A 21541-nucleotide genomic window follows, 5' to 3' on the forward strand; every position below is an offset into this window, starting at 1 on the left:
AGTCAAGAAGCTACTTTCAGCTGTTGTAAAAATGTATGTATCAAACATGACTTGAAAGAAGTTTGACTTTGCATTGTAACATTACTAAACCCAGTGGTGTCTCAGGTAAACCTGATGCAATCAGTCAAGGGTTTCATTAGTTCCATGAGGTGTGTTTGAGATAGAAAACTGTAAGTACCTGGACTATTGACTTAGATGTTGTAGAAATATGGCTGAGTCAGGAGAATTGCCCAAACAGTTCAGAGAAAAGCTCACTGTTTCACAGGAAAAGACCAGATACAAACAAAGACAGAAAAAGGCTCTGAATGTATCAAGTGATGCAGCAGGAAATATGCCTCACAAGTTTCAGATGAAGGTGCCTTCACCACCTAGGCATTACTAAAAGAGGAAGCTATTAATGACTGTCATCGAGGAGGCGGTTGACCAAAGGCCCTTGCTGACCGCCAAAGACGTGTGGCAAGACTTGGTGGCAGCAACCGCGGAGGTTTTAGTTACCAGAAAAAGCCACATAATAAACACTGAAGGGCTTTTTGCCTGAACTTCAGGCAAGAAGTATACCAACACTGACCAAAAAAAACAAAACAAAAAGAAAAGTCCACTCCAATTTCCTCACAGCTCAGTAAATAAACCAAAGGGTTTTGGGAATTCTGTTCTATGGAGCGACGAATTAAAACTGGATCTTGTAGATCAGTGGTACAGTACAAAGTGAAGTGACCCTAATGGTCCCCTGAATTAATAACATGAAAGAAGCTATGAATCATGAATGGAGGAGTCGATAACCAAAAGGGTTCTGTACCAAGTATGAAAGATGCTATTCTGACGGAGGAATGTATTTTTTGTGAAACTGCAGTAGTTATTGAAAATGGCATATTGTGTTTAATTGCGAGACCTACTAATTGAGCAGTGCAAATTGTTTTTGTTTGGTTTGTTCATGAGGAAGCATACATTTTGCCAGGAGGCCTCATTTCCAACAGAGGTTGAGACTCTTCCTCTCCTCACCCCAGACCGAACGCAAACCCTCTCATCGTCCTCCAACCGGGAAGATTGCCACCGGCCTGCGCCTCTTGCACAGCTTGTTTTGACTGTAGCTCTTTATCTTGCTGTGTCATAACTCGCAATTATCTCAGTCGACAAGCCACATTCAGGGTGGAAGTCAGCAACCATGACCGCACATATTTCCCAACAGGAAGTTTGCTTCATCATCCATCTGTGTCTCGGTAAAGGCATCAATGAACTCACGTTGTCAACAAGAAGAGGTGTGAGAGCTTTCCCGACTAAGCTTTCGTTTAGTCGGTGTGTCTGAGTGACATCACAAACAGCTTTCATTTCTCACAGCAGTGGATCGCCGGCATGTGCAGAGTCAAATAAGCAAAGTGAGGAAGCAGCTCAGTCCTCTGCTGCCTCTCAACAGGAAGGAGCAACTTGTGAACTGTGACTTGCCAAAACCTTACCACCTTTTATCTTCAGTACCTCTTTAGGAGGCGACACCTTTTGTTCTAAGGAGTTTACGGAAATATGCTCTGCATGCTGCCAGAAAGGGGGAACTAGTGCTCATTCTCCTTATGCCGCCCCTCCTCTTCTGAAGAACAATATCCCCTTCTAAACCCAACCTCCCCTAACCTCTCTACTTTTCCTGTTGTCTGCTTGGTTTTATTTTGCCACAAACTGCTCGGATGAGTGCAGATGGTTCTCAGAGTGTGGACGACTCGCTGAGACAGGACTAAGAACGTAAGGTCCTTGCTGGTCATGGGATGCTGCAGCGTGACTCAGAGGCATACGGGAGTGGACGAAGTGGGTCCAGATGAAATTGAACTGCTGGAACTCTCTGGAGACAATTTGGGGTAAGACATGTGCAACTTGTTTTGGGCTCAGGGATGTTAGTTGGTCAGAAATATCAAGAAGAGCAAAAAAAAAGAGCTGCAAGGATTGAAGGGAGCGCATCGTCTGAAATGTGAATCTGACAGACAGAGTTTTAATTTACATTTTTAAGCATGGTTTTGTAAGTTGTGGAAGAGAAAGTGTGGCAGAGTATGAAGTGAAACAGGCCACCACAGCTGTGGTTTCATCTGGCATTGCATTGTCAGGTTGTTAAAATGTAAAACCAAATGTTTTCAAAGCTGCACCATGTTCTGCAAGGCCATGCTCAGACTTCAAATGTTCAGAAGTACTTATAGCCACTCGAAACTATGATGATGTAAGAAATGTATCTGATTTCTTTCTGCAATAACTTTGACCAATTTGCATTAAAAAATGAACCAGAATCTTTAATGTTTTTTTTTTTTTTTTTTTACAAAAACATCAAAACTTAGAGACTTAGACTTAGACTTGACTTTATTGATCCCTTGGAAGACTCCCTCAGGAAATTATAGTTACCAGCAGCTCACAGGCAAAAATGTGGCACACAGTAAGCATTGAGATTTTGGTAAGTTGGCAGTTTCAGTTTTGTAATTTCCTTTTAATTTCATGTTCCTGTTGATAATATCAAAGAGCAAAATCTTTAAAACTAAATAATGTTGGATGTCATGAGATGAGGAAGTTAAACCATCAGTTTAAGTTTGAGAGTTTAAATTATTCTGTTTGAGAACTTTAAATGTTTGTTGCAAAGTTGTTTTTGAAACACATGAATTAGATCAGATCATTTTGAGGATTTTACAGACAAAGAAATGATTCAAATATAGCGTTTTTCACATTTTGTGACATCACAAAACTGTTTGAACATCTCAAACCTAAAGAAGTCCTTTTTCGGGTTTGCTATAAGCCATGCGGGGCGAAAAGGAAACGTGTAGGAAAGTGCTCTTATCAGATAAGATCAAAACGAAACCTTTTGGGCTAGTTGCAAAGCACTAGCTGTGATAGAAAACTAACCTTAAATATCCCTAAAGTGACTTTATATGTAGAGGGTGGCAGAGACATCATGCTGCAAAAATGCCTTTCTTTAAGGGGCAGGGAAGAAAAATGTTTGGAGAAAATCTTTTATATGCTGCAAAATATTTGAGATAGGGGAGGATCAAAGCACATTTATGAGTTAGAGTGGTCCAGTCAAAATCCAGACCAACATACAACTTGGTCTGGAACATGAAAACACAGAACCCTGTGCTCTATGTGACTCTCACACCAATATGAATGAATTTGTGTAAAATATTGTACTATAGCACTATACTATTCTGTATTTTCTGTATGTGTAAAAATCCTGACATTCCTCAAAAGACTTGCAGCTAAAACGTTTGAGTCAGAGAAGCCAAACACAGATCTATCCCACACTTTCCCCACTTTTATCGATAAACGATTTTGAAAATCATGACTCAAGTTCGTTCTATTTCACAGTTACGTGCTGCTTTTTGTCCGTCAATCATATGAAGTATAAAACACACAATTTTGCAAAGAAAGACATGTGAAAAAAGAAGTATTAATACATTTGCAGAACTATTCACAGTGCCAGGACGTTTATCAAGTCGTAAAACTTGATGGATCCGTGGTGATGTGTCAGGCTGATGCTATCAGCATCGATATGATATTTTAACCGCCAGCAGGCAGCGAGAAGAACGACACGGACCAACATAAGCATTCCTGTTCCCCCGGGGTCAAATTTGTGAAGCTAGTGAGGCGACACTGATATGATTAGCAGATTATAGCCAGACAAGAGCGTGGAGAGGTTTAATGCAAAGTAGAGGGCTGGACAAATCCTCCATCAGTCGGAGGCAGCAGGGATTACCAGGAAGCTAATCGCAAACAGGAACAGCAGCTTCTTATGGGTTGTTTAATTAATGCCACTGAAAGCAGCTGGTCATTCCAGACTACAACATGAATCCAGATGGGTCTTTTAGGAGGAAATGTCTGACTTACAAAAGAAATACAATGCTTGAAGTGAGTTACCTCATCAGTCAAATCCACAGCATTTATATCTGACAACATTACGTAGTGATCACCATGCTGAGCTGGTTTTGTAATTGCACAGAAAAGTGATATATTTCCTGCAGAGTAGTGACGTATTTATTATGCCAGAGAAAATAGAACATTTCCTTTGAAATGCAGTACTTCAGTCATGCTTACTAAGATTATGCATTTATAGTGTAATGTGGTCACAAAAGCAACCAACATAAATACTAGCTGAAATTTTTCTCTCTTTCCTTGCACTGGAATGTGTTGGTCATAATCTCTGCGACATGTAGAACATCTTAGCTACAGGCTGGGGGGTAGACAAGAGGGCCCTGGGGAAGACAATGAAGGGAGCTGAAAGGATCATTGGATCTGAAAAAGATCATTCTGTCCAGGATCTGGTTCAGAGCCACTCCAGGAGCAGAACTGAGCATTCTCTGAGACCTCTCTCTTCATCCCTATGAGCTTTTTCAGCAATTGCCAGATCATGTCATGGGAGGACATTTTCTTCATTCAGGATTCCTGGAGTATAATTAAATGTGAGTTCATAAAGTTTGTTTGCAGAGTGAAATGAAGTTTGCACACATGCAAACTTCATGCATGTGTGCATGCATGTGGTACTTGCAGAAAAATGTGAACACTATTTGCAGTGTGATTCGGTTAAGGTTTAAAATGCAGAAGTCTGTGAGATACCAGTTGACATATGTTGTGTATGACTGCAAGACCATATGCTGTACACTGGTCTGATAGCTCTAGTGAAGGAGTATAACCAATTCATCTGGGTCACACACACCCACACACACACATAATGTCTATCTATCTCCACAAGGATTTACTGTACACCTAACCATTACCAGTACATGCCTCACCCAAAACCTGACCTAAACTCAGTTCACACCTTTAGTCCTAAACCCTGATGACAATTCGCTGGTTCTGTGATCACGCACCGATATTTGAGCAATTTCAAGAGTGCTGCATTCCTCTAAAAGACCTTTTACAATTCTGCACTTTTCATTGTCACTTAAATCTCATTGGCCCATTTTGTCTGAAGAAAAGAAGCTGCCTAATAATTATGCACACAGGGTGTTGATCTCCTTAGGCCCAACATGCATGAAATTATGATATAGTCACAACTAAAACTAGCCTAATAATTGTGCACACAGTGTACAGGAACTCAGCGTTTCAGCAGTTTTGCTGTTTTCTGGAATTTGTTCCAGGTTAGAGAAGCACACACACAAAAAAGGTTTGCTAATCCAAACATGTAGAGACCTGCTACTTCTCCATGTCTGGTTGTGTGGATGCAGATCAGACCAGAACCAGAAGACCAGACTATAAAAACCTTTATCATAACACTGTGTCTGTTTAATAGTTTTTACATCAACATGATCGAAGAGAAATCCTTCTTTATTCTACGTAGCTCCCAGTGAAATGACAGGTTTGGTGTGCTCTAACTTCCACCAAACTAATCTATTCAACAGTCATTCTTATTGGAGGATAAAAGCTCCAAATTGTTGCAGGAATAGATAAGCAGCACGTCTGTCTCCCCTCTGATCTCTGTAATCTGATTAGTCTAGGCTGGGGGGATGCAGACATGTTAGCGCTGGGTTTTAATACTGTTGCTCCTTATGTTAGCTTCATATTGTTGACAATGGCTGTTACCGGCTGGACAGAGCATACTTTGCAAGACAAAAAACGTCAGCAAATTCACAGATTTGTTGCATTTCTGACACTCAAGAATGTTTAAAAAATGAATTAATTAAACATTCACACGTTGTCCAAAGCAGCGGAGCCACGGTCATTTTACTTGCTGCAGCAAGTTCATCACTGACCCCTGACACACGATGTGTCATGTCTCCGTGTGTGTGTGTGTTTTCAGAATATGGAGTCTGAGCGAAAACAGAGTTCAGCTGTCGGTGAGGAACAGCAGAGATGAGCAGCAGCTGGAACCACAGCTGCCATGCAAAGCCTCCGTGCGACACCTGGAACAGGAGGTCAGAGTAAAGCCACAAACCCATTGCAGATCTGAAGCCTTTAAAGTGAGAGTGCAGCGGTGGCTCCGTAAATATCAGGCAGACAAACAATTTCCATTTTCTCACACTCACACATGTATAATTTACTCTGCAAGAAAACAAGATAAAACAGATTTTTTATTATTTTTCTTTTACCTAAGATATAAAAAAAACTAGGCAACACATTTTTCCCCTAAGCTTTACTTTTGATATTAAACATGCAAAGAGAAACATTTATTTTATTTATTTGTTTTTTTTTTAAGACAGCTTTGATTAACAATTGTTCACAGACCCTAAAAGTCTGCTGGAATTTTCTTTGGCTGCATTTTCACTCATGTTGAGTCCAAACAAAATTGTGTTTGTAGAACAGGTTAGTTGTAATTCTTTAAAAGTAGTTTGTTTTTGTGTTTTTTCTATTTCTTTGTTTAGTGATCCTGTGGAAAATTCTTCAGACATGTAGACAAAAAAAAAAAAAAAACTTGCTTGAGCTGTTATGATTTTTACGTTTTTCTTGGTCATGGCCTCCTGCAGGTCATGACACCCTGAGTGGAGAGCCATTCAACCACTGCCTCTGTGTGTATAGACACAGCACTGGTTCACTGCTTTCCTGCAGGACACTTTTTTGCTTGAAAAGGTCATAGTTCAGACAAACAACAGCACTATTTTAAAGACGTTAAAAATTAAAAAATGTAAGGCTGAAAATGTGGAGGGGAAAAAAAACAGCCAAAGTGCAAAGAAAACTTTTTTACGGTTTTCAGAAAGCTTTAAAGATTTTTATTTTTATTTTGTAATTCCAAAATAAAAAAAATGTAAAAGAACGATGTGCAGTAATACTTTCTTGTGCCTGCAGGTGGTGCTGTGGGGCAGGACCAGAGATGAGCTCCACCACAGGATTTACTCTCAGCAGCCCATCAGGGGCTGGGAGGGCCAACCTGCTCATGTTTATGGAGAGGTCATCCACTCCTCTGTGGTGTCTTTCTACAACAACTATTCAGAGGTAAAATGGAAAAAATGTTAGGAAGCTACTGGGGATTTTTCAAATAAAATCACTGCCTTACTAAATATGTGCTTCTTCTGCACATTTTTACACTCCTTATAAACTTTGGTAAAATAAAAAGATGAAGTCAAAAATGTATTATTACAGCAACACAGTCTCGTTCTTTTCTTTCTCTGTCAGCCTCTTCCCTGTGAATGATGGCAAGAAAACAATTCAGCTTTCAGGCTCGTTTGACATATTTCCATCGGTTTTAAACATTTGAACTAACATTCTGGTAGAAATAGGCAAGATCAACTTTCTTTTAGCAATTTTCTGGTTAATGAGGATCAGTAATGCCATGTTTTCTTAGCTTTTCCATTTTGTTGAGCAGTTGATAGAAATGGACCTCTGCGTCACATCATATTTATAATATAGCTAAACAGGAAGTAACTATTTAAAAGTTCCTGGACACACTTAATCATACTATTAAAAAAAAAAATAAATATATATATGTATGTATATATATATATTTATTTTTATTTAACCTAAGTGTCAGTCAAGGGTTGTAAAAGTTGCAGTGATTAGTAGAAAATCCTTTCTTAATGTGGGATGTTTCTATGACGTTGCAAAAATGTTTTAAAAATTCAATGCAAATTCAAAAACTACTTACTTTATTGACCGCAAATTGTGCGATTAAATAAAAATGATGTAATTAAAAAATGAAATGTTATTCCAAAAAGTAGGGAGAAAAAAAAAAGAAAAAAAATATGGTTAAATCCTATGATGTTAGAATGAGATTATGCCACTGCAGTTAAAGATAATTTTATCTATGGCCTTTTCTGCTTTCCTACTAATTTGCCTGTTTACTGTTTGTCATTTTAATTAACAGATTTAGATACTAAATTTAAAGTTTTTTTTTAATCTGCTGTTTATTAACAGTGCACCTTATTGGAGTGCAGTTACTTTATTGTTTGCCACTGAGGCAGAGCATTTTCTCTCAATGGCACAACCAAGAACAAAAACTTCTGCTGTGTGTGTTCACAGGAACAAAGTGAACGCTTCTTGTTGTTGTTCTCTTTTCACCTTTTAATCCTCTCTCTGGATCACTCCCAAGAAGACTTCATTTATGAGGTATGTATTCCAATCTGTCGTTTTTTTTTTTTATCCATCCATTTAACTCACCCTATTAGTCTGCGTTCACACCGCATTCTGAAGTGACCCAACTCCAATTTTCGTGACGTAACGCAGCCTGTATCTGACAGTCTGAACAACACAAGTCGGATTTTTTTTTGAATGCGACCCAGACCACTTGGACATCCGATACGTATCCGATTCAAATGTGACCTAACGTGCAGGTCACACTCATCCGACCTGAACGCCACAGATACTCGACAAACGGCAATATTCTGCTCTGGTCGGACAACAACTTCAAAATTGTAAGCTGTCCACCACAGTTAGCATCAATGTTTACTTCTGCAAACACTGAGCACCACTTCTTCTTCATGGCGGTTGGCAAAACACTTGGCACGCTCTCTATGTGACGTTATTGCATCCAGGACCCTTTGAGGTCGACTGCAGTTCAAACTGGAGAACACATACAGATTGCATACAAACGTGAATGGACACAGCAAAATAAATCCAATTGGACCAAAAAAATAATAATCGGAATTGGGTCACTTCAGGTTGCAGTGTGAACGCAGCCTCGGTTTGCTGAAAGATTTTACTCAATGCTGGTGGCGTAATGTCTGTCACTCAAAGGTTTTGCGTTTTCTTATCCGCTAGGGTATACTTCCTGTTTCTGGCCTGTCTGTTCGAGCCCTATCCCTGCAGCTGGATGCGTCACGTCCAACACACATGTTTGAGATCACCAGTGAGTGGAAATTCTTAATCTCAGCGAAGATTTGGCACTTGGGTGTAAACTCACCCAGTTCTGACTGTTTTTATCCAGGTGCTATGATGGACTCCAAGGTGTTTGCATGTGCCAGTGCAGCAGAGTCACAGAGATGGATTCAGCACATAGAAGACCGGAGATATGAGTCCATGATGCAACCCATGAGTCCCTCCCAGTGTGCTCTTTCTTATCTTGTAATGTTTTCACATCTGTTGCACATCTGGTTCCAGCTGTGGATGGCTGGAGTGGTGCAGCTGATATCGTGCTCGTGTCTTTGTTCACCAGCTGCCTTGCGATGAAAACTGGAAAAGAGAGGAGCTGAAGAAATATCTAATGCAGGCTCCTATCTGGAACTGGGAGGGCTCACCCATACACCACATGGGTCAGCCTGGACACATCTCGATTGTTCACATCATCAACACTCAAAGACAGGTAGTCGGCTTTTCTGATTTCATTTGCAGGACGGCTTCATAAGCACCTTCCCAACTGCTGCACACGATGCGACTAATCGTATATCATTCACTGATCAACATCGTTCAGAGGAGGGTGTTGAAAAATATAGAGAAGGCATTCACTTTACATCAACATCTGTTTACATTTAGTGTCCAAGAGGCACCATGGCAACAATGTAGTAAAACTGCAAGCTTGAGATCGTTATAAACTATGAAATGCATCGCTTTAGGGAGTTTTTAATTGATAATTGTGGTCTTGCAGGGTCTCCAAGAAAGACTGATGATTCTCTTTCCTCAAGATCTCCTGCTACTTTCTGTGGACAGTAAGCGGCTGCATATAAAATATGAGGTACGGTATAATGACTCTGAGAGGAAAATCCATAATAACAGCTCCTGCACCACCACGAGACAGATTTGTGTGAAAATAATCATTACAGTATTTGATGTTTTATGACACCAGTTTGGGGGAAGGTCTTCCCAGTCAAACCTGCTACATGTGTTTTTCTTAAAATGTGTTTTAAAGAAATCAAGAAATGTACCGTAGTATAATTAATGAAATGCACAAATTCCTTCTTTGTGTTTTTCATATTGTCTGTAACAGGGCAGGTTGGCCAGACAGAGCTTCAAGGCAGTGGAGCGCTCTGCACTTCCTGGACGCTTAGAGTTTGAACTAAGAGGTAAACGCGTCAGAAAATGTTTTCCTGTCTTCCTTTTTTTAAGAAGAAACATTCCTCTTTTTTTTTGTTTTTGCCATTTTGCCCAAATAGGGAAAAAGCAAACACACTTACTGACTTTCTAGAGCGCCTGTGTTTTTGGCTGCAGGGGAGCTGCTGGAGACGCTGCAGGTCTCCTGCACCTGTGTGGAGGATTACCAGGCCTGGATTTTCCATCTGCAGCAGGTTAGACTAATTTTTCTTGGATTAGATTAGCTGTGCTTGTCACATGCACAGATGCACGCAGCAATGTGAAATGTGTTGCAGTCAAAGAGAAAGGGGCGGAAAAAAGAAGAGAAAAACACGATAAGGGCAGAAGTTTCACGCAGCACATAAATAATATCAAATAATAAAAAGACAATAACTATAAATTATACAAAGATCTTAAAAACCAATAAAAAGATAAGAACTTAAATTAAGGCTCCAGAACTGAGCAAATAAATGACTTTGTTCTTGTGTTATTTAACATATACTTGCTGTCAAAATTTTGATTTCTGTACACTATCAGCATTAAAGAAGGGTTAAAGGCAGACTGTTGTGTTACATAAATGGTATTCTTAGCACTTTCCTGGTTAACGTCTCCTTCTTATATTTTCCCAGGAATATTGACAGTTCACTTTGACCGAGCTGTTTTTTTTTCTCTTCGATCCACAGCCAGACAGAGACAACCACATTATCATGAGTCAGCCGCCGCCTCCCTTGATGCCAAAGCTGCAGAGGAACAGGAAGGAGTCGCAGGAGCCGATTTTAGCAGCCGACCAGTGTCACGTCAACGGCAGGAGCTGACCTGCAGTTCTCAGAAAAATCTTTAAAACCGGACTGTTCAATATAAATCCAAATCAACTTTTAGATAAAGTATTTATGTTTGCCATAATAAGGGTGGAACGCTCTTTTCCTAATTTAGATATAAATCGTTGAGTTGATTATTTGTATGTACCGGATAAGGAAGTCTGGTCTATTTCACGTGTGACCAGACTGAAAGCAGGTCATGACCTGGTTTCAGAGGAAAGATGGTAAATATGTAGAGCAGAAAGCCGGGGCTGAACAAAATGTACATTTATGTATGTAGAACTTTACTGATAGTTTTCAAATAAAGACTCGCAACCTGAGCATTGAACAAGTATCAGTGTTTATCTGAGGGTTGAAACATTTACAGTAGTGTTCAGAACTCCAGTGTATTATGGCATTATATTGATATCAGGGTAGAAAACCAAAAGCACCGGTGGAAACGATTCAGATTCAAATGTCTCTGCATATAAATTACAGTCACACAAAGAGAACAAGCCAAGTTCTAACTCTTTATACACAATGCCATCTACAGTAAAATACATATACATCAGAATCTGGGGGAACATAAATACATATGCCACAACAGCAACAGTTTAAATTACAACACACGGCTATTTGACAGGAACATTTCATGTGCCACTGGAAAAGTGGATTATGGTGGTCCATAAACAAATCTCAGCTCAGTCACACTGGGCTGCGTATCAAATAATGCTGACTGAAAGGAGCTACAGTGGAAAAACACTGACTTACAGCCGGGTCAGAGGTCAGAGAGGAGCAGGTCTGTAGCACATATTTTTTACTTAGGCATATGTGAAAGTAAAATTAATATTTTTCACACATGTTTGTAAATGGAATCAGTTTACAACCACACCTCATGAGCATAAATGTTGTGTTATTTTAGGAATTCAAATGATTGGTCCAGTAGAGTCACCTCGACCAGGGAGCGAAATCACAAGCTTTGCATGATTTTGCATGTAAAAAAGTGCATGCGATGCTTGTACTACGTATCCCACAATGCTCTTCTGGTCCATCGGTGGACAAGTCAGGCCCCACTTACTTTAAACACTTTTCCTTGCTACTCCAAAGCATGGACTTCAGTGGTTACATTGTTCTGTATATCAGCCCTGGTCCTAAAGGCACAATGCCCTGCATGTTTTAGGCATTTTCCTGCTTCAGCACACAGGATTTCAATTGATCGCTGATTAACAGGCTGAATTGCAATCATCTGAAAGGGAAGTGCTGAAGAGAAACATCTAAAGCCAGCAGGCCAGTGTGCCTGGAGGACCAGGGTTGGGAAAAGCTGTTGTGTTGCTGTGAACTGGTTATACTGATTAAACTGGGAGTATCATCAGTTCTTGGCCAAATCATGAAAATCCCTAAAGCAATATGACATGTATGCTGGTGAGTGTATGTCAAGGTTTGAGTGGAGCTGAATATGTTTGTTCACTTTTCATAGCAAATATGAAAAGAATATTTTCCTTATATACAATAAACAAATGTAAAAAGGTCTCCCTTAACAACCGTTTTCTGGTCAGTTCACAAATTCTTAAAAAACAGCAAATATCCCACACAGGAGGTCTTTTTGTCAGTAGTAAATAGTGCATCATTGTTTGTGTTTTTATTTTCAACAGTGAAAATGTGGCTACAATTTACAACAGAAGGATGAAGTGTTTGAAACTTACTAAAAAAAAAAAAGAAACCTGCTCGCGTTTTTCAGAAATGCATCCGCCTCAGGACTCAAGTAAATTACAGATTTTGATGGAACAGTTTGAACAGAAAATTATTGCTTTCCACACAGGGAGATGCATTGTCTCAGGATTCATGTTTTGTAAATAGAAAAACAGTAGTTTGCAAAATGACTCAGGCCAAAACATATTTCCTTTGGTTCCAGTTGAAAGGAGTTGGACTTTCTTGTAATGTTTTAGAAAAGTCAACTGTTTTTTAGCTGACTTTTGTTTCTCTTAAACAGCTATACGGAGTAATAAAATACTTTTTTCTACACTTTGATGAATTTGAAACTATTGCATAAGATAAGACAGGCCTTCATCACCTGCTCATTCATTTATGATCAGTGAAAGAGTCCAGTCAAATACGGCTTTCTGGTATGAAAGCCTAAAAAGAGATGACTTAAGCATTTCCCGCTGTCTCAGTGTTGGTTTGATGGTTTCAAATACAGAAACTCTCCTGACAAATCAATCTATCTGTCGTTCCGCTGAAGTTCTTGTTGCATGCAGAAGACAGAGCAGAGGTTTAAGGCCTTGTGAAGAGAAGAAGTGATGCCTAAAGCCTGTCCTGAGGCATTTCAGCAGCAAATATCTGATGACTTGAGTTGATTCTGTGTGTCTTCCACAATCTGCAGTCCTGTGACTGCATGGGACAATCTGAAGATATATTCAGCTGGAGAAATTGCAGAAAATTTGTTTCTGGGTTAAATTCTTTGTTTCAACGTTTTTTTCACTGTATACTATACTGATAGAGTCGTGAAAATGTTTTCATAAAAATAAATAATTTGAGCTTTGAATTGTTTCTTTTTTACAGACTTACACAGGTGAAAAGTTTTTCAAGCTGAAGATGTGAAATAAAAATGAATATGTTTGCTGTCTTTAAAAAAAAAGTGTTATTTCAGCACCTGCTGACTGTAAGAACTCCAGACATTCATCCTAAATGAAAACGAGCATCTGGATGGCAGCTTTACGGTAAAAGCTCGCTCAGTCCTCCCCTTTCAGTTTCTGTGTGACACATTTGATGCGGATGTTTTCTCTGAGGTTGCGGAGGCGAGCGCTCCGACTTGTGATTTCCTCCACGTAGGTTTTGGGGAACCAGCCCCGCTCCCCATCTGACAGCCTGATGCCCTCCACCCAGCCTGCAGAGACACATCAGCATCTACACATCAAGCGTCACACGTTTTAGACACGCATAATGCTTTCACTAACATCCATGAGGAGGTGGGAATGCAAGTTCATAGCTTACCCTTTCCACTGTTACACGTTTTGTCACATTATTTCTACAAACATTAGTTTTTTTATATGTTAGACCAACACAAAGCCATACATAAATGTGAAGTGGCTTTCAAAATGTTTTACAATGACATTTTTTAAAAGTGTGGCCTGATAAAACAGCTCAAACCCTAAAACATAGGACAAAGATAATGCATTAATATTAGTCTCGCCACAGACTCTGTATTTGATTTAAGTCTGGACTTTCTAATAGACGAATATGTTTTGGTCTACAGTATGGCACTACATTATAACTTATTTGCAGCATCTACAAAGTTTTTTTGTCCTCCCATTAATTCTGACCAACTTTGATATGACGAACACCGTGTTTCACATTGCTGTGTTCATTTTCTAATAAGGTCAATTCTGGTGTTATTTACAACAATTTTTTATCAATTAGGTGATTGTGGAAAGAATTTTGTTCCAGAGGTTTTTCTCAGTAAATGCACAAAGCACATTTCACATGTAAAAATGTTGGAATCAAGTATTGTTTTTAAACCAATTTACACTTTACTGCTGTTTTCTGTTGGTTAGTGTTAGTATGATTTAAAAAAAAAAATCCATTGAAGGTTTTGGTTTTCACGTGACAAAAAAATTAAAAAAAAAAGTAAAAAAAGTATTTTTACAAGGCAAAAAAACTGACTCAAGACTCTTACCATCACTTGTAATGGTTTTAGCATGAAGAATGTCAGCTTTTTCCAAAGTTAACTCATCGTGCTCTTGGGCTTGATAGCTTTTAATGCACTGCACCTGGGATATGTCTGCAATAAAACACATAAAAATAAGGGGAAAAAACCCCATCTTGCCGCAAATACATTGATATGCTGCACAAATAAACATCTCTACTTACCATCATTTTCACTGGCCTGCTCAATGTCTTCAAACGGATCAGATGGAAACATTGCTGTGATCCATCTCTGCTTACCACTCCTTGGCAGACAGAACCAAAAAGAACAGTTCACTTAAAGCAACCCTGAGTAGAGATGATGAGAGAATGTTTCTTTGTTTGTTTGGCTCACTCTGTGTGTGATTTGAGAAGGATCTGATGTTTGAGCTGCTGGCCTTCACACAGCTGCAGATGGAAGATGAAGCCCGAGATTCCTTGCAGCTTCTGGCTGAGATCCTTCACTTTCAGCTCTCCAATCTTAGCATGCACAAATACCATGAACTTCCACGTCCTGCAACAAAAACAGATGAGGTTTTGCAATTGAAATCTAAGCCAAATGTCTTACTTTAATACAAATGTTTTTTTAAATATGTGTAATTATAATTCCAGTGCAGTAACCTAAAAAACTGTTTATTGAAAATAAACATGTTTATTAAATATTAAACCACGTGATGCATGATAAGTTAAACCACCGGTCACCTCCATTCTTTGTATTTATTCATTTAGGAGACAACAGAAATTTGCATCCTTTGGGACATGCAACAAACAAATCCTTGCTGTTATACATTAGATAAAAACTATAAAAGCAACATGTTTTGAAAAAACACGGGATACAATCTCTGCACTAAACAGGCAGTCAAATGAAACTTTAATGCTTACTCCTTCCTCCTGGACAGCAGCAGGCAGTCGTTAAACAAGTGGAGGTACACTGGCTTGGTGGGCAGCTTGAGTTTCGATCCCGAAATGCTCATCATCTGGGTGTCCACTTCCAGGAGTTCACCGTGCTTCACCAACCAGCGGGACTGGGAGATGAGAGGAAAGATCTGCACAGGAAGAAAAGCAGTCTCAGAATGGGTCGGCTAATTGGGTCAATCGAGCCAAAGCTGCTAAAAACAACAAGAAAAATCCACAGAAGTAACTTGCTTTGCCCTCAAAGTTGATTTTTTTGTTGAGGTGGATGAGTTCCTCCATCCTCTTCATAGACTGCACGCTGGAATTACACTCTTTGATGATCTAAGGAGGCACACACCAACACTGTTACTACTGCTACACCTCATCTGCGATGACTCCGGTCTTCTGGTCATTAGAGCCAACTGTCCCCACCTTTTTTAGCTCGTTGAAAGCCTTTGTTGCCGTGTCCTCATCTCTGGAGCCTGGTGTTGTCCTCTTTAAGATGTTCTGAAAAGTAAAGATGGTGTAAGAAGGCAAGCCCTAAGGTAAACTGGACTTCTGCTTCACAAGTTGGACGGAAAGAACATGGTTTCCGCCAAAATATCAGTCTAAATTTGACAGAGTGTTTCGAGGGTGAACAGGATCCCTGCTGTGAAAGTTCAAAGTCGTACCTCCACCAACATTTTGAGTCGTGTGATCCTCTGAAACGGGAGGATTAAAAAGGAGGTCAGGGGCAGCCTTTGGCAGATGGGGTCCTCCTCCAGGCGAGCCAGGATGCCAGGGAATCGAGGGTTTTCCTGCCTGAGAGGGCATTTACAAATGAAACTCTGAATCTCTTTTTTGGTGAATCAAACTTCCAGCTGTTTTTACTCCTGAGACAGAAAAAATTGTTTAACTCAGCCAAGAAAGGGTGCCTGCAAGTTAAGTCATGCAGGTGAGAAATTGCAGCTGAGTAGAAGGAAGATAAAGTTGGACTTTGCAACACCAGAGGACATTAATGCACTCATTCTAAAAGTATGGGGTTAATGAGGCATCTTCAGGTTTCTAATTGCATGTGTGTAGTAATCAGGGATGAACAGGGTTGTATTGTTTCATTTAATTGGTTCAAACAGCTTGAATCACAAGTCTCTGTCACATTATTATGTTGTTATGAATCTGAAAGCTTGAGAACGACACATTAAAGCCTCTAAGACACCCAAAAGTGTTAGCAATTTGCCACAAGATGGCACCCAGAATGCTGTGACGTTCCCATTCCTTCAACTATAAGAGAAAACTGAATATGCATGCTTTCAGAGGAGCTGCAAGATGAAACTGTTGATAAAGGAAAACCATGAAAAAAATTCTGCATGGAATTTGCCACAAGCCACATAAGGGACAAAGCAAACATGGAGAGGGTGAAACTCTGGCCAGATGAGACCAAAGCTCCACTTTTTGTTACAATATAATAAAAGTTATGAAGCACACCATTCCCACCATGAATCGTGGGTGATGCAGGATTATGTTGTGAGGATACATTTCTTTATAGAGAGAGGAAAGTTGGTCGGAGTTTATGGGTGATGTGAGATATGAATTCATTTTAGGTTTGAAAAATATGCATTTACTTCCTTAATCTTTACAATCATGTCCTACTTTCTAGTGGTCTCACATGTAAAATTTCAATAAAGACATTGATAGTTGTGGTGAGAAAAATGAAGAAATTCAAGAGTGATGAATCATACTCTTGCAAGCTTCTCTGTTATTGTGTTTGGACAGCTGGAGGTTTGGCTTAGAGCTTCTGCACAAAAGCAACCAAGAAGCACAGGCTGCACCAAGAGTGCATACTCAGATCTGAAGCAGATCAACTGAACATAAACCAAAAACAATTACTCACAGCAACCGCTGGTATGTCTGCTCCTGATAAGCCTGGTTGGTTACGTAAGGCAAATAGACCCTTCTCAGAGCCGGGCAGTGATCCAGGACTATGTCACACACATCAAAACGGAGAATGTCTTTCTCCAGCCTGTGCTCCAGGTCCTGAAGGAACCTGCAGACAGCGATGGAGGAGAGAACGCTCTCCGTGAGTGAGGATTGACAGCTGAAAGTGTTAAAACATAGAGTCTGAGTGCAAGGGAGGCAATCAGCTGCAGATCTCTTCACCTCTCACTGACATCTTTGACTTCAGGCAGCTTGGAAAAGAGCCACTGCTTCTCCTGAGCCCCAAGACACTCGGTGAGCTCCTGAGACAACATGAAATGGTCCACAGCAATCGTCAGGCTACGAATGTATGATGCCTCAGAAGTTACCAGCTCAAACTTTGCCTGAAGGGGAAAACACAAAGAATTGATGAAGTCTAAGAAGGGATGAAACAAACTCCGAAGGAAAGGCAGCCTGACGTTTCGTCACCTCCTGCAGTTTTCTCTCCTCGTTGCTGAAGGTGTCTAACTGACCGCTCGTTCGCACATCAGGTATATCCTGCCACAGTGCAAATGCAGAACCTCTAGAAGAGCGAAAGGAGCTGGATGGAGAAAGATTTGAGGGAGATGGAGTTCCATCTGAGCCTTCATCTCTGAGTCCCTCCTCCTCTGTCCCTGGATCCTTCCCTTGTTGCCTCTGGATCTCTCGGTTGATTGCCACGTCGCTGTATTCCTGGTAGAGGATCGCTGCAAAATCAAAAATGTTGACAGGAGAATTTTTTTGTTACAGGAATAACAGATGGCAAGATAGGCAAATTTAGGCAAACTTACAGCTTGGCAAAAAACGTGACAGGCGATTTGAAGTGGGAAATGATGAAGGAACGCTCACGTCTTCCTCTATGGATTTCTTTCGCATTCTGTGAAACCACAACAACAGATTTTATTTAAACGGCACAGATTTACTGAAAAACGTATTCTCACATTGGATTTTTGTTACCCAAGTTTAGTGCTCCACCGATGAGAAGAAGACGTCCCGTTGTCGCCACTGGGCAGCGGAAGCCCAGTTCCAACAGGACTGTAGGTGCCGCTGTCGCTAGAGCCTCCTGAGCTGCGATGTCTAGAGTTATGCTTATCTACAGCGAATAAAGACAAAACGTTGAACATGTGAAGAAACGTATCAAACTTGAGTCAGTCGCAGCAGTTGAATGATTCAATGCAAATAGATTGAGCCCTACTTAGATAAACCATGTGGCACTCTTGTAAGCAACAAACGGACAACAATTCACACAAGTTCACCAACATCAGATGGTGACAGACTCCCAAAAACTTTGCCTGGTTCAAGAAGAAAGGGCAATGCTTAATTCTCATGAAAGGACTGATCCAAATTTGATTCCAAGGAATGGTTCAGCGCGCGGTGGTTTGCACACTTTGCACCAAATAGTACAAATTGAGCCTTGCTCTGACTGCACATCCCACCAGAGAGTTGTTGCATAATAGATGAGCAGTGAAAACCTCTGAAACAACGTTGTGATGGCATAACGTATCATAACATCCATCCATCCATCCATCCATCCATCCATCCATCCATCCATCCATCCATCCATCCATCCATCCATCCATCCATCCATCCATCCATCCATCCATCCATCCATTCATCCATCCATCCATCCATCCATCCATCCACTCACAGTCCGGGTTGGGGCTCAGGCTGTTGGAGCTCTGCTTGTCTCTGGAGGCCACCCGAGCAGACAATGACTTGCCCAGCTTTAAGGTGAACGAGTTCTTCCTCTGGGAGAGTTGCAGTCTTGATATTAGCTCTGAAGCCGAGAAACGCCGGCGCTCTTGGTCAGTTTGTCGACTGCGTGTCAAAAAGCTCACTCCTGGGTGAAGCGATGTCTCTACGATGCCTCCCTCCTCCTCCTCCGCTCCGGATTCTGAGTCCTCTATTATCTGCAAGGGTTCTGACTGAACACTGAAAATATCTCCATGGCTGATGCTTGGGAGATCTTGCGTGCCATCTGTGGACGAGGGAGTTGAAGCTGCATCCAGAGAAGATAGTCCACTGAGGTCTTCCTCCAGAAAAGAGGCAAAAGGTCCGGGGAAGATGTAGTCTGCCTCCAGGATTGGACTGCTGAGTGATTCATCGCTTGGGCTGTCTGGAGAATAAACCTGCACCTTTCGCCCTGAGGACAAGAAAAGAATCATTTTACCTTAAATGAAAATGAGTTAAAAGCTTCTAAAATCTGATTTGCTCCGTCAACTCACGAATAGACTTCTCTTTCAGAGATCCCTGTGATGTTCTCCTCTGAGGCTGGCTGGCGTGTTGGCCAGGAAACTCTGGACATTCTGGTGAGGATGAGGAATAAGGTACCTGAGATTCCCAGGAGTCCCTGTTTGTGTACAAAGAGGACAGAGGAAAGGACAGAGGAAGGCTGAAAGCTGCGTGGAGTGGGCGGCAAACTGTCGTTACTGTCCGAGGCTTCTCGTTTTGGTCCTGCCAAGAAGTCCTGCTGCTGTTCTGCTGAACAAACTCAGCGTCATCCACAGCGTGTGACGGAGTGTTTACATTCATTCCATGCTCAGTGTGTGTCCTGTGTTTGCCTTTTTGCATGTCATTCAGTTCATTAAGAGTTTGTCGTAAACCATTTAAAGGTTGAGAGTGTGTATCTGAATCACTGTCCTGCCTCTGAGAGCCAAGACCGTTTAACTTAGAAGGTGCTGGTTGTTGTAGCTCAATGAACGCCAGCGTTTCCTGCTGGCACACCGCCACGTGGTTGGGATGGATGGGATGGAGGAGAGGCCGACCCTCCTTGGACTCGCTCGGATTGTGAGACTCTCCGGAGCCAGGAATCCACATGCTGGGGCTCTCTCCTCGGCAGCGAAAAGCGTGAAGGTGGGGATGGAAATCAGGAAAAGGTGAGAATCCATACCCAGGGAGCATGGCTAGACAGCCACATAGGAGCTGCAGCAACATAGACATAAAACAAAAATGGAATTAATTTGCATGCAAGTGTGAAATGGAATCAGTGTGGTATTGTACTGCTGTGATACATCATACAATTACTGTTAAGGTAGTGTATGTAACTTTTATAAAAAGTAGTGTAGCACACCCTGGTGTATCTTTGAAAGCATGCAGCTACATTATTAAGACATTATTATAGAAAGATTCACAGGTAAAACAACAAACAAACAAAAACAAAAATATTGAGATGTTCAGGATGTTAAACAGCCAGACCCAGGCCTCACAGATAGACACCCACACACACACACACACACACACACACACACACCACACACACACACACACACACACACACACACACACACACGCACGCACACACCACACACACACACACACACACACACCACACACACACACACACACACACACACACACACACACACACACACACACACACACACACACTCTCTGACGTCTGGTCTGCTGTGTCTCCTGAGCAATGACTTCCTGCTCTAATTAAAGACTTCTCCACATGGTATCCAGCCCCTGTACTTAACATCTACAAACGCGGCGACACGGCAGCCCCAGACAGAACCCCACAACAGCGGCACAGACAGAGGAAGACGGCACATCCTCCGCGCTCTCGCCTTTTGCCACCTGCACCAAGCGATCACAAAGGCTGTCAGAGTCTTTGATGGCAGGTATCGCTGCTCCACTGAATACTTGTTGTGAACTTCTATTAATAACCAGAAATTGGTTATGGAGGAAAATGACATGACAGAGTTGTCGAACACACACCAGGGCAGCTCTGTTGATTTTTACGCCGCTGCTTCCTGAGCAGCTAATCCTCAAGACCTGCTTTTAAACACCTGTTACAGGAACTCTGACGTACGTCACCATGCAGCCTCCTGCACAGGAGAAGGCAAAGATTCTTGTCTTCTGGTTGGCTGCTGTTGTTAACTCATTAAAGTAAGAGAACCTAATTCTTCCATTTTTAAGCAGCAATTATTCTCTTTGGCCTTTAAGGGAAGAACACGCCTGAGAGAGGCAAAACTGTAGAGGCACATAAAAGTAATGCTGTGAAACGGGGCGTAAAGTTGTCCTGGTTCAAAGCAGTGAGCAACAAGCACATAAACAAGGGGGACAAATCACAACAAGACACTAGAAAACCACAAACACAAATGTTAAAATCAGCATATTCACAACGTTAGGAGAAAACTGAACTCAACAATGCTGTTTTCTTACATTAGAAACTTAAGCTGAACCCCACATTTAGCAATGTTAGGTTCTATTTGTGTCTATTTGCACTCTAAGAACCTTTGAAGACAAACTTTGGCTATTTTATCCAGAAAACAGTCAATATTTTCCATCAAAGGCAAGAGCTCGGTGGCTGCTGTGTGTAAAGGGTCTGGCAGAGTCAGGTGAAG

At 41.1% G+C, this 21541-nt stretch overlaps 2 protein-coding genes across 4 annotated transcripts in view; one reads left to right on the forward strand and one right to left on the reverse strand.

Annotated features, from left to right (window-relative positions):
* Window positions 1-11026, forward strand: LOC129371772 (uncharacterized). Its single transcript, XM_055048564.1, has 11 exons — window positions 1-1841; window positions 5753-5867; window positions 6736-6882; window positions 7906-7992; window positions 8644-8731; window positions 8810-8946; window positions 9038-9184; window positions 9467-9553; window positions 9806-9881; window positions 10027-10103; window positions 10572-11026. Exons 1-11 carry the CDS (start codon window positions 1747-1749, stop codon window positions 10701-10703), a joined length of 1188 nt encoding a protein of 395 aa, XP_054904539.1. The 5' UTR covers window positions 1-1746; the 3' UTR covers window positions 10704-11026.
* Window positions 11024-21541, reverse strand: part of arhgef19 (Rho guanine nucleotide exchange factor (GEF) 19) — a 24803-nt gene continuing 14285 nt past the window's right edge. For all 3 annotated transcript variants that reach the window (XM_055048554.1, XM_055048555.1, XM_055048556.1), the window contains exons 2-16: window positions 19418-20114; window positions 18841-19335; window positions 18150-18285; window positions 17984-18069; window positions 17643-17899; window positions 17397-17557; window positions 17131-17283; window positions 15932-16061; window positions 15693-15767; window positions 15513-15602; window positions 15249-15412; window positions 14722-14880; window positions 14553-14632; window positions 14359-14463; window positions 11024-13569 (exon numbers count right to left, since the gene is read on the reverse strand). In XM_055048554.1, coding sequence (XP_054904529.1) covers window positions 13415-13569; window positions 14359-14463; window positions 14553-14632; window positions 14722-14880; window positions 15249-15412; window positions 15513-15602; window positions 15693-15767; window positions 15932-16061; window positions 17131-17283; window positions 17397-17557; window positions 17643-17899; window positions 17984-18069; window positions 18150-18285; window positions 18841-19335; window positions 19418-20093 — 2922 coding nt within the window. In that variant the 5' untranslated portion in view covers window positions 20094-20114 and the 3' untranslated portion in view covers window positions 11024-13414. The remainder of the gene's footprint in view (window positions 13570-14358; window positions 14464-14552; window positions 14633-14721; window positions 14881-15248; window positions 15413-15512; window positions 15603-15692; window positions 15768-15931; window positions 16062-17130; window positions 17284-17396; window positions 17558-17642; window positions 17900-17983; window positions 18070-18149; window positions 18286-18840; window positions 19336-19417; window positions 20115-21541) is intronic.

Source organism: Poeciliopsis prolifica, unplaced genomic scaffold (assembly GCF_027474105.1).
Source record: "Poeciliopsis prolifica strain line A6 unplaced genomic scaffold, Auburn_PproV2 SCAFFOLD027, whole genome shotgun sequence".
NCBI lineage: Eukaryota > Metazoa > Chordata > Actinopteri > Cyprinodontiformes > Poeciliidae > Poeciliopsis > Poeciliopsis prolifica.

What these genes read in the sequence shown, in the direction of transcription:
- LOC129371772 (XM_055048564.1), top strand. Translation starts at nt 1,747, where the DNA reads ATGGGATGCTGCAGCGTGACTCAGAGGCATACGGGAGTGGACGAAGTG. An exon ending in AGTGTGCTCTTTCTTATCTT is followed by an intron (nt 8,947 to 9,037) that starts GTAATGTTTTCA and finishes TTTGTTCACCAG; the next exon opens with CTGCCTTGCGATGAAAACTG. An exon ending in GGCTGCATATAAAATATGAG is followed by an intron (nt 9,554 to 9,805) that starts GTACGGTATAAT and finishes TGTCTGTAACAG; the next exon opens with GGCAGGTTGGCCAGACAGAG.